The sequence below is a fragment of the Gymnoscopelus braueri genome, assembly GCF_963280865.1.
Source record: "Gymnoscopelus braueri genome assembly, chromosome: 7".
NCBI classification, from domain to species: domain Eukaryota; kingdom Metazoa; phylum Chordata; class Actinopteri; order Myctophiformes; family Myctophidae; genus Gymnoscopelus; species Gymnoscopelus braueri.
The window spans coordinates 12,429,282-12,441,963 of NC_137608.1; the positions used below are offsets into that span (position 1 = coordinate 12,429,282).

Genomic DNA, 12,682 nt, shown 5'->3' on the forward strand with positions numbered 1-12,682 from the left:
ATTTGTACTCAAGTACATTTTGAAATCTGGACTTTTTCTTGTAACCAAGTAATTCTAAGTCAATATTTCGAGTACTTTTCCCACCACTGGATTAGACGATAAAGTAATAATTGTGACAGGCCTATAACTGTACCTGTTCCCAGACCACAGCGCAGATCAGGAGCTCACAGAGGCGCTTCACAGCCACGGACAGAACAGTAGAACGCTCCCATACAGTCCACATCCCATACAGGGACGGGTGGGAGACCATCACCGCGAGACCACTGTCCGGGTCAACACTGGAGGTGTGGGGAGGGGGAGGTTGAACACATGGAAAAAGGAGAGATTATTACGTCACAAGCGGACATTATTTGCTGGAACTTCAAAAGATCCGCTGCAATTTTTTACTGCAATAACATGAGTCAAGTCAAATTGATCGTTTTAGTCTTAACCCATTAAAGCCTGAGGTTCCGATTCTACAAATGTCTTCTAAATCCAACAGTTTTCTGAAAAAATGTTGTTGCTACGTCAGTGGTTTTCAAACGTTTTCATGTCAAGGACCCCAAAATGTATATGTATTTGGCCACGGACCCCCATCTCAAATTATTTGGTTCCAGGGACCCCCAGAAGCAAATATTTGAGTTACAAATGTTCCCTTGAAAAAAAATTGAAATATTTGCACAAATGCTCACGATTTCTCAAAAATAGCAGATCTACAAGCTCGTAGCGCGGCACTCTCGCCAAAGTGTAAAATAAAGCTTTTTAGCTCAAATCAAAAAATTACACAGGTGCGTTCCAAGTCTTAATAGGTTAAATAGATTTTGTACCCGTGTTCTGTTTTCTTTGTGTAATGTAATGAAATGTACTCCATTGTTGCTTGTTTTTATGTTTTTGTTTGGCGGGGACTGCGGATGAAAATTAGCATCATTGCTAAGTCTGGTGTATTTACATTGATATGTATTGTTCATTAATCCCGTCTAAATAAACAAATAACATTTAAAAAAAATAACCTTAGCATCCCTATTCTGGGGCACAGTATGTGTATGTGTATGCGTGTGCGTGTGCGAGAGAGTGTTTGAGTGAGTGTGAAGCAAGCTTTCTCTCTCTATATACAGTATATATATATATCTTATATAGAGCTTTTTAAAAGTCTTATTCCTGACAGAAGTGCCTATATAGTCCTCAGCTTGGTGTATAAAAGCAATTTGTATTATAAAAAGAAAGAAGCAAAGAAATACGGTACATCATACCATCTCTATGTCCAAAACTGTTACTTTTCAAGGATTACATTTCAAGGCTGTGTTTTGAGCTTGTAGATCTGCTACTTTTGTGTGACGCTGTAGTATGAAGGGGCGTTAATTTTACGAAAAAACACAAAAACGTTCTGCCCGACAGCGAGGATATAATACCTGGTGGTGGTGATTGCATAGAATTCTCCATGGAAGAGCCTGATGACAAATTGCAGGAGGTATCTCTGGAAGTCTAACAGTGCTGGTGAGGCATGGCCAGGCAGAGGGTGACATGTGTCCTCTCTGGACAGACAGTAACTGGAAATAAAAGACAAATAAAAAGTTTGTAATAAGCCAAGAACGCAGTTGATACATGCATCGGTTCGAATCTGCGGGCAGTGGTGGCCTAAAGGTTAGAGGAGCGCCCTCGTTGCCGGAAGGTTGCCGGTTCGAATCCCCAGACCGGCAGGAAAAATCTGGGTGGGGAAGTGAATGTTCACCACTTCCTCAACACCGCTGAAGTGCCCTTGAGCAAGGCACTAAACCCCATCTGCTCCAGTGGAGCTGCTTAGTGGCCAACAGCATAAGACTGTGGTTGTACTAGTCAGCTCCCAGGTTTTAATGTGTCTGTCTGTCTGTGTGTTTCTAAGTGCAGGGCGTTGCTGAAAATGAGCACTTGTGCTCAGCTACTACCCTGGGTAAATAAAGAACAAAATCAGTGGTTCTCTTAAAACATTAAGACCTGAGATTCCAATTGCGGATTCTACAAATGTCTATATTTTTCCATAGTTTTCTGAAAAACGTATGTTTCTATATCAGTGGTTCTCAAACTTTTTCATGTCAAGGACCCCCACAATGATATGCATTTGGCCGCAGACCCCCATCCCAAAATCTTTTGTTCCAGGGACCCCCAGATTGAATGGGTTAACATTTTCATGTTAAGGATGACCCCCAAATTGTTCTACAAGCTCACAAAGCCTCGCAGTGACTATTTTCACAATATTTATCTGTGGAACCGAGTCAAACTAAATGTAATGCCTCAACTCCTACAATTCCAAGTGCTTGTCAGGGTGGGGGGTCCCCAGTTCACTTCAAATGTGATTATTTTGGGAGGTCGCAGTGTGAAGAGTTTGGGAACCCTTGCTGTTAGTAATCTCTTTCCTAATAAAACAACTGAGATTTTGACATGGATTCCTTTGGATGCCGGGGTAAGAAAAACAAAAAAAAAGGACCTACCTGATGGCTGTCTCCAGGAAAGGCCAGAGGCCCCGCTCACAGACGGGACACTGCAGCACGTCTGTGAAATACTTCCTCATTCGTCTAGGAGACAGCCAGGGAGGGTTGTAGTGCAGCAGTCTGTCCAAGACCACCTGGATGTCTCGATAGAAGACAGGAGAGGCTTCACCCTGTGTTTGGGACACACACACAGACACACAAGGATTTAAGTTGGAGTGGGGCTGTATTAGGCTGTAGTAGAATTACAGCTAATCAATGACAATGAGACTCAAAGAATCAGATTTTTTTGTCGAGAAAACAAACTCAATGGATTGTTAGGATCAAGGTTCAACTTTATTGTCACTGTGGGGTCAGGATTGCAATTGCGGGGCCTACCTGTAGAGCGTGGCACAGGAGGGACGCCATGCACTTTGTCGGGGGCACCAACCCTTGTCCCGGAGACAAGGCGGCGATAATGTCTGCCAACGCGACAGAGAAGAGTCCACCCTCCGCCATGAGGCTGGCATTGTTGAACCCTCCTCTCGACCACGCTTCCTGGACAACGGGATGGACAGAGGGCTCCGTCTGTGTGGAAAGTGGAACGAGGAATACATGGGGAAACTTGAGGGTGAAAAAAATGCATTTCACTACAAAATGTAGAATAGCCCCGTCAACCCGACATAATAAGCCTCGATTCCCCTAGTCCACGCTCAAAACTAAACTAAAAGCATGGCTGTCTAAAAGCATTGGTGTTTTTGATGCGTTAAAGGACTAGTTCACCCCAAAAAATGACTTTTCTATCAATTACACACCTCATGAAGCCTTGAATTCATGGAGATTTTTTTGTTTTTGTCACATCCCTAAGCCAATAATTTGATTACAGGCCGCTTCATGGGGTATGTAATTGATAGAAAATAAGTCAACTACTCCTTTAAGGAATTGTATGAATGTACAATGGAATGGTTAACCTTTTAACATGGCTTTTTTTTTTACTGTACTAGTGTACCATTATCGAAATTGTTAATAAAGTAAATCAATCAATGACAGGAAAGGATGAAATGGCATCGGTAGACAGAGGAAGAGGCAGTGAAAAGGGAGGGCATGAGGGTAATTCGAATAAAAAAAGGCTCATCTTTCTCTGACAGTCGCTTTGCTGTTCAGCAGAAGGTATAGAATCCGAGAGCTCACAGAATGGGAGTAGTAACTACATGAGTGTGGATGATGATAATAATAGCAACGTAGCTTGAGATCCACTCGGGTATCATGGCATGCGGACAGGACAGCGGAGGACTTATTGTTAATAGGCCTGCCAATCACAGCGCTCAGATCAAGTCGACAGTGCTGGTTAAACTGGTGACCTGGCATTGACACGCCCCTCACTTTGGAAGTCACTTTACATTGAGACATGTGACACAAGAGGAAATTGAATGACCCGATCTCCTCCTGGATGAAATGCAGCTATTTTAGAGATGTGTGGTACTGAGCAGTGGTGTAAAGTAACAAGGTGCATGGGTGCATGTTCTCAAGTACTGTACTTTAGTAAAATTTTGAGGTATTTTTTTACTCTACTGGAGTATTTCCAGTTTTCAGTACTTTTACTTCTACTCCACTATATTAGCCTGATTATCAGACTGAACCTGCATGGAGCTTCAGTCTGAAATTGGCTGCACTGTAGTCGATTACTTGGGGGAGGGGATTAGCATTTCCCTATACCAATCACAAGAGATCCAAGGATCCGCCTACATGTGACGTCGCAGGCTAGTGTCGCACAGCTTGAGAACGCCCCGTGGCGCTGATTGGCTTGTCGTTAGACCCACCCTCAACTCAGACTCTGATTTGACAGGTATTTCTTCTACCGTGAAAAGCCATAGGCTCACATTATGACACCAGACCAAGAGGAGCCCCACTCAGAGAGTGGGTGGGGTCTATGGTCTGGAACCAGGCTACCACTATAGATACACACGGAGATAGACGGGAACGCCCAGGAACGCCCATTCGATTTTGTCCCGGGGGAAAACAGAACGATCTGCCTCATAGAGTTACATCATACACGATCGTTTGATCACTTTCAGAGCCATTTTATGGACGATAGAGACATTGTCAGCCAAGAAAAATCCATCAGAAGGACAGCTGGAACACAATCGTCCACTCGCCCTCGGAAAAGTTGACTTATTAAGATATATGTGACTAAAAAGACCAAACATTGACTATCTATGAGCTCACAGCGCGTCGGAACGCGACGCGTTGTAACTGTGAGCTAGATTGGCAATGTTTGGTTTATGTTCCCCCGAGAATACGTAAACTGGGGTTCATGTGGTTTATCAGATTATCCTTATATCTTATTGCATTAGTCAAGTTTCAGCACAAGCACCGCTGAGACCGGAGATCTGTTTCCCTCTTTCCAGCTCCGTCTGAGTATCAAAACACTCGCCCCAAAACACAGTCGCCCCGGGGCAAACCCGCCGGTATTCACCTGGTATTCCTAAACTCAGTAAAACTATGCCTACACTGCTAAACATAACCTTATTCCTAAACTGAACCTCAGTAAAACTATGCCTAACCCTGAACTTATTTCAAACCGTAAAACAAATACAAGAATACAAGAACCGCTGGTCGGTGAGAAAAATGGGGGCGAGCGTGTTTTGGTGCGTGTCTTCTGGTTACCTCTTGTCTCGCTCCTTGTTACAAAACATGTTTACATATGCACCGTGTTTAATCGCCTGGTAGAGACACTATTACAAGATATGATCAATTAAACTTACCATAATATCAAAACCCAACAGCCATTAAGTCATCAATAATGTTTATAGTGAATTTGAAGTACAGTTTAGAGACTGTTTTGTGAACGGCACGTACCGTCGCCATTACCATTTGGCGAAGTGCGTCATTTAATATCATGCAGGATTTACACACTGCTTTAGCTCCGTGTTCATTGCCAGATTAACAATTGTGTTTTCTGTAGGTTTTTAAACGAGGATAGTCTAGGGCAGGGGTCTTCAACCTTTTCAGGCCAGGGACCCCCAAACTGATGGGGAGATGGAGCAGGGACCCCCTACCTTGTAGGGTGGGGGGGCTACCACATATATTGTATATTTATGTATATAATTGTGTTTTATATTGCCTGCTCCTATACGCACCTGCCCCAGTAGTGTGCAAAATAAAAAATCTCTACAAAATATGTATAAACATACCATGTTATCGTGCATTGTGCCTCCATTTATCTGTTTGCTATGGATTCATGTTATGTTTAAAGACAATTTGACATTTGAGGAAAAAAAGGAAAAAAGTTTTTTTTCAAACAAAAATATTGTTTAATCAAACAACAATTTTGCGGACCCCCTGCAGTACCTCCGGACCCCCTAGGGGTCGCGGACCCCCTGTTGAATACCTCTGGTCTAGGGTTTGGCTTGTTTTGTGTGTAAATCGCTGCATGTTGCGTTTCCAAACTGTAATGGAGTCGATGTCTTCTGTACTTGGAATTCACTAAAACGTGTTCTATAAACATCATTGATGAATGAATGGCTTTTGCTTTTTGATATTATTATAAGTTTAATTGATCATATCTATAGAAAATGTAATAGTGTCTCTTACCAGGTGATTAAATCCGATAACCTCGGGCCATTGTGTTGTGTTGGATCCTCTGTTCAGTCAGGACAACATTCCAATCGGACTCTTGTTTAATTTGCTAATGTAGCATTCCTTGTCGAGTGGCAACAACGTTCTGTGCCTGTGATCTGGCAAGCCATGACGCCTGCTTTTAGATCAGTACACTTTTACAGCATATGAGTTTGAAAACCCCACATCCCTCCATCTATACCAGCTGGGGGAAATCTGTGTTTTCCCCCCCGAGTGCAACTCCGCCCCCCTAGGTACAACCCACTGATGACACTATGCCGTGTGGATGTATATCTCAGTGGCAAATCTTTTACTCCACTAGAATTATTGAAAACTTAAGTTACTTTGTAGATTTTGATTATTATTACAAAACAATACATTAACCACTTCAACCATATACACATTTCGGCCATTTGAAAATAGCAGATCTACAAGCTCACAATGCTTTGAGCTTGTAGATCTATTTTCTAAAGATTTTTTATACATTTTATACGTTTGCAAACTTGTGAAATGGGACAGTCTGCATAATTAGTATATTCTACTTTTGATACCTATACTAAATGTTTTAATTCCGGACTCTTTACTTAACAGAGTATTTCTACACTGCAGTATTTATTTATACTTTTACTTAAGTAAAAACTTTTAATTCTTTTCCCACCACTGGTACTGAGCGCTGTGTGTGTGTGTGTGTGTGTGTGTGTGTGTGTGTGTGTGTGTGTGTGTGTGTGTGTGTGTGTGTGTGTGTGTGTGTGTGTGTGTGTGTGTGTGTGTGTGTGTGTGTGTGTGTGTGTGTGTGTGTGTGTGTGTGTGTGTGTGTGTGTGTGTGTGTGTGTGTGTGTGTGTGTGTGTGTGTGTGTGTGTGTGTGTGTGTGTGTGTGTGTGTGTGTGTGTGTGTGTGTGTGTGTGTGTGTGTGTGTGTGTGTGTGTGTGTGTGTGTGTGTGTGTGTGTGTGTGTGTGTGTGTGTGTGTGTGTGTGTGTGTGTGTGTAAACACACGTACCGATGAGTGGGTATGGATAAGATTAGAGACATCGCAGGCATGGTATAAGTCACTTTGCGTGGGCCGCTCCTAAGCATAGAGAAAAAAAGTCATTAACAAGTAGTTATGAGCATTGATACAGCCACGGTCATGTTAATCTTTTACACAGTATGCTATGTTGATGAATTGAATACATAGGACCACAATGGAAACAAGTCACCAGGACTTTTTGTGTTATCCTTTTAGCCTTAATGCTGTACCACGTAGGGATGGGACCATATGAAAATGACGATTTAAAAGACTATGACTAAAACTAAATCTGCTGTCAAAATCAACACTGGTACACATGCACTCAAACACACACACACACACACACACACACACACCTCGATTGTGAGAGCATACATCAGCAGCTCTTCCTCCAGTTTAGAGAAGTCCTCCTCATGCTCCTCGAGTTTAGAGAAGTCCTCCTCATGCTCCTCCGACTCCTCTAAGTCTGACGGCTCAAAAGCATCTCCACCGTGGTCCTGTCATAGACAAGACAAAGCTTTTATCAAGACCACAAAACATTCTCCGGCCTGGACCGCTGGCGTAGCGGTCCAGGCACCAAAAAAGCCTGACGTCAGGGGTTCGAGTCCCGATCCCGACAGTCCCCCTCCCGACAGCCTGCTGCATGTCACTCCCCATCTCTCTCCTACTATCCTATCAATAAAGGCATAAAAGCCAAAAAAACAACAACATTCTCCTCTTACAATAGTTGGAATAAATGGAACCAGAACAGACTTGGATAAAGTGGGGGGGGATCCAAGAACCCTCAGGGTTCCTTGAGGAGGGGGTTACAAATGGACCCTTATGGGTCTGTTAAACTCTGAGAGTATAACAAATGGAACCAAGTACGCTCTCAAGAGTAATGAAGCGCTTTGAAATCAAAATAAATACAACGTTTGAAAACCACACAGTACTACTGTATAGAATTAAAATATTGTCTCTGTCGGGTGGAAACCTCATGTCCAAAACTGTTACTTTTCAGGATTCAAATTCAAAAGCATTAAAAGTAGCAGATCTACAAGCTCAAAACACGTTGCTTCGCGCCATGTTTCGAGCTTGTAGATCTGCTACTTTTGACGCTTTTGTGTAACGCTGTAGTATGATCAAGTAGGGCGTTAATTTACAAAAACATATATGGAGGCAAGAGGTTTCTGCCCGACAACAACGATATATTACAGTGTGAATCCTGTGAGGAACATGTATAACAAGCATAAAATACATTGTGCACACACACACACACCTCCTTGCTAAGAGTGCAAGCTCTCACCACTGCCTCCAGCCCCGATTCGAGTTCGAACTCTTCTGCGTCCGACGACTCATTTTCTCCAGCTTCGTCTGCGTCCAGTGACACTGTGCTTTCATCACATTCATCGTCCTGTCAAAAGACAAGATAAGGACAACTGTCAATGACGTCAAGGTGCTACTCTTACAATTAACACTGAACTCCTCTAGTGCTAACACGCGATTAGTTATTGGTCTCGTACATTGGAAATTCTACGAATGTCCCATCTCTGCATTTCCTATTTTCACAGAGAATAGACGCTAGGGTTCCTGTGGTTAGCCACTGTTCTGAGGGGTACATTGGCCCGAAAATAGCAGATCTACAAGCTCACAACGCAACACAACATGAAGCGTTGTGAGCTGGTACATTGGTTAGGTATGGCAATGTATTTGTAGGCAGTTGTATATTGGTTTGTTTATGGCTGAGTCAGAATGACGTCAAGAGGTTTGCCCGCCCGCCAGGCGCCAGCCAGCCCTCCCATAAAATACATTGCGCACACACACACACACCTCCTTGCTAAGAGTGCAAGCTCTCACCATTGCCTCCAGCCCCGATTCGAGTTCGAACTCTTCTGCGGCCGACGACTCATTTTCTCCAGCTTCGTCTGCGTCCAGTGACTCTGTGCTTTCATCATCACATTCATCGTCCTGTCAAAAGACAAGATAAGGACAACTGTCAATGACGTCAAGGTGCTACTCTTACAATTAACACTGAACTCCTCTAGTGCTAACACGCGATTAGTTATTGGTCTCGTACATTGGAAATTCTATGAATGTCCCGTCTCTGCATTGCCTATTTTCACAGAGAATAGACGCTAGGGTTCCTGTGGTTAGCCACTGTTCTGAGGGGTACATTGGCCTGAAAATAGCAGATCTACAAGCTCACAACGCAACACAACATGAAGCGTTGTGAGCTGGTACATTGGTTAGGTATGGCAATGTATTTGTAGGCAGTTGTACATTGGTTTGTTTATGGCTGAGTCAGAATGACGTCAGAGGTTTGCCCGCCCGCCAGCCAGCCCTCCCAGCCTATTTCAATATAGGATTGCGACAGGTTTACTAAGTATACAGGGTTTTTAACAGATCTTACCCCAAATAGATAGTGGATTATATGTGACACAGGGAAGCAGGGTTCCCCATGTCTCTCTGGGATCTCTGATGCAGGTCTAACAAACACATGAGTGATGCTTTTGTGAGAGGGAGGAGTTTGCGGGCACACTATGGCCTTTCCAGCTTTCAGAACCCTATAGGAAAAACAGAGAAATGTCAAATATTTCATATTTTAAAGCAGTTTGAAATGCTTTCTTCTTCTTTCTTCATTTTTCATGATTGTTGTATAAATGTCTGCTGTAAAGTCACTAGGTCAATTAATGACAGCACTGGGATGAATGCACTGGAATTAATGAATGTTAACATTTAGACTATTAAGCCTAAAAGAATAGTATTTTCATGCTAGTTACTTAGTAATGGCTTCCCTAATTTGTTTGGGGGGGGGGGTGAGTTACCTGTAGAACATGACTCTATGGGAGGCCTCTCGGATCCTGAGAACAACCCTCCATCCCCTGAAGGCCCCGTCCTGGGGCCCCCCGGCCTGCACCTTCTCCCTCCACGGCCTGGTAGGGTAGAAGGCTGCCGGGGTTCCTGGGGGGAAAACGGGCACCTCGTACGGTTCCTCCGCCAGCCACGTGCCACTCTTGAAACTGTCCGTGACGTAGTCGGGGGTCAGGACCCACCTCCCTGTGTACAGAGGGGAAGAAACGTTATATCATGGATACAGGTTGATATCGTGGCTGTCGGGGCAGAAACCTCCCATCTCCATATTTTAACTTTTTGTGTTCTTTTGTAAATTACTTGATCATACTACAGCAGTGGTTTTCAACCCTTTTCACCTCAAGGACCATAATTTATTCGGCATTTGAGCCACAGACCACCATTTGATGAGATTTAGACTATCAGACCTAAAACTTGCATGGGAGAGATAACAGGCAAACGTTGATCAAAATAACATTTAATTAAATAATGCAGATGCTTAACAATAATTTAAGTCTTGTGTAAAATGAAACCAAAATTTGGTTTCATTTTACGCTCTCAAGAGTTAACTATAAGGGTCCATTTGGTTTCCAACTCTCCATCATTTAGCTGGGGACCACCTGGAACCCCCTCAAGGACCACTGGTGGTCCCCAGACCACTGGTTGAGAACCACTGTACTACAGCATCACACAAAAAGCATCAAAAGTAGCAGATCTACAAGGTTGTAGATCTGCTACTTGTGCCATTTCTTAATTTAGATCCCGAAAGTTAACAGTTTTGGACAAAGAAATAGTATAACTTTGTGGTCTTAAAATGGTTTACCGGTAGGTTATGCTGCGTTCACACCAAAGGACGCCTTTGTGAAAAAAACGCAGAAATCCATTTGACTTGGCGTTTTTTAGATCAAACTGGGCGTGTCCAAGGAGCTGTCACTCAAGTCTCCTCAAGTGTGCTTTTTCGAGGCGAGACAAAAACCAGGCTGTTTGAGCAGATGCGCATTATGAAGTCAAAAATGAAAAATAGCAGCTGTAGATGAGAAATAAGTCTATATTTAGTTACTACATAACCTATTTATGGATAAAAAATCTACATAATGTTTATAAACAAGCTGCTAAATAACTGAACGGGCCGTCCAGTCGCTTCCCCCCACGCTGCTCTCCATGAGCCCGTCATAGGACACTCTGACACGGGGAGCACCACTCGGTGTTTCCCTATGCTAGAAATGACCAAAGCGAACTTAATAAATCTTAATAAAAAAGCACAAACTACCTACTTCACAAGAATAATGTTGGTGTAATTAGGAGATTCGACAGGGAATCTATATTTTATATACACAAATTAGCAAGTTGCAGTATTTCCTGTTTTTTTGCGGACGTTCCGCCTCTCATCTCGCCGCTCGGCTGCCTCGGGGCAGAGGTGACTGTGGGAGCCCCGCTCCCTCCAAGGCGAGCGAGCACACACCGTAGAGGAGCACACACACCGTGCTCCTCTACTTTGCCCGAGGAGAGGGGTCAAAGGACAGCATGTACATGCCAATTCAGAGCTCCTAGACCTAGAGTGATCATCACACACACACACACACACACACACACACACACACTCGGTGTGTGATAAAGGTTATTTATTAATTAATGAAAGTATATAATTGCCCAAGTTTAACAATCTGCAGTACTTTAACATGCACAGCTGCTAATTAAAAACATTCATATAAATTTGCGAATGCTGTGTGGAAAAAGCACCAGCGAACCTGCTGCCTGCACCAGCTTGAAAATAGCATATCTACAAGTCACCAGTGGGGAAACGGCCCGGCATCTCCTCACGATCGCATCGCGACCACCGGGCGGGCGACTGAGCTGCGTTTACACTTCTGTTCTCCATTATATTGTTTAGTTTGTTGTCTGTCTATAGATGTACATCTGATAGATTAAAAACTTTAATATTTTGTTTTTGTGGGCGTGTGTTTAGTCCAAGGTCGGCGTTCAATGGTTAGGGGGGCAGTGACAGAGCTAAAGTAACTAAGTACATATACCCAAGTCCTGTAGCCTACTTAAGTACTTATTTTTACTTTACTGGAGTATTTCCAATTTTCAATACTTTTACTTCTACTCTACAATTATTTGACAACTTGAGTTACTATGTGGATTTTGATACAAAACCACTTCATCAACCCTATATACATTTCGGAAATTTGAGAATAGCAGATCTACAAGCTCACAATGTTTACTGTGCACAGCAACAATAATTATAATAATAGGCATATATATATATATTAATAAACGATATATCTACTCTATCTATCTATCTATCATATGCCTATATTCTAATCTATGTGATCTATCCGTCTATCTTTCAACTTTTGCAATGAGATGAAGCGATTCGATATCTGAACGCAACAAACCAATTGAAAGGATTCCCTCACAAAACTGCTACTTTTCGTGGGCAACTTATGGTATAAATTAAGGGGTTTTAAGACTCATGTCATAACGACAACATGGATCATCAGCGGATCAGAAGACCGCATAATGAGTACTTTTACTTTTGGTACTTTAAATACATTGTGATGCCAATACTTTTGTACTTTTACTGGTAATACCAGACTTTTACTTGGAGCGTTTCTATATTGCAGTATTGATACTTTTACTCTTAAAAAGAGACTTTTCCCACCACTGACACACACACATATACGTGCCGTGCTGCGGTGGGGAGAGCTCCTCTTGCTCGCCGAGAGCAGAGCAGATCAGAGTGATCTGTTGTGATTTGTAGGTGTCTCTGTGATAAATGTTATTATTAATTCATGACAGTATGT

At 42.9% G+C, this 12,682-nt stretch overlaps 1 protein-coding gene across 1 annotated transcript in view; it reads right to left on the reverse strand.

The window, feature by feature from the left end:
• Positions 1-12,682, reverse strand: part of slf1 (SMC5-SMC6 complex localization factor 1) — a 67,809-nt gene that overhangs the window by 52,561 nt on the left and 2,566 nt on the right. Inside the window, exons 3-11 of the mRNA XM_080434467.1 lie at positions 9,851-10,082; positions 9,436-9,589; positions 8,305-8,439; positions 7,403-7,543; positions 7,038-7,106; positions 2,820-3,008; positions 2,445-2,614; positions 1,389-1,526; positions 134-278 (exon numbers count right to left, since the gene is read on the reverse strand). Coding sequence (XP_080290593.1) covers positions 134-278; positions 1,389-1,526; positions 2,445-2,614; positions 2,820-3,008; positions 7,038-7,106; positions 7,403-7,543; positions 8,305-8,439; positions 9,436-9,589; positions 9,851-10,082 — 1,373 coding nt within the window. The remainder of the gene's footprint in view (positions 1-133; positions 279-1,388; positions 1,527-2,444; positions 2,615-2,819; positions 3,009-7,037; positions 7,107-7,402; positions 7,544-8,304; positions 8,440-9,435; positions 9,590-9,850; positions 10,083-12,682) is intronic.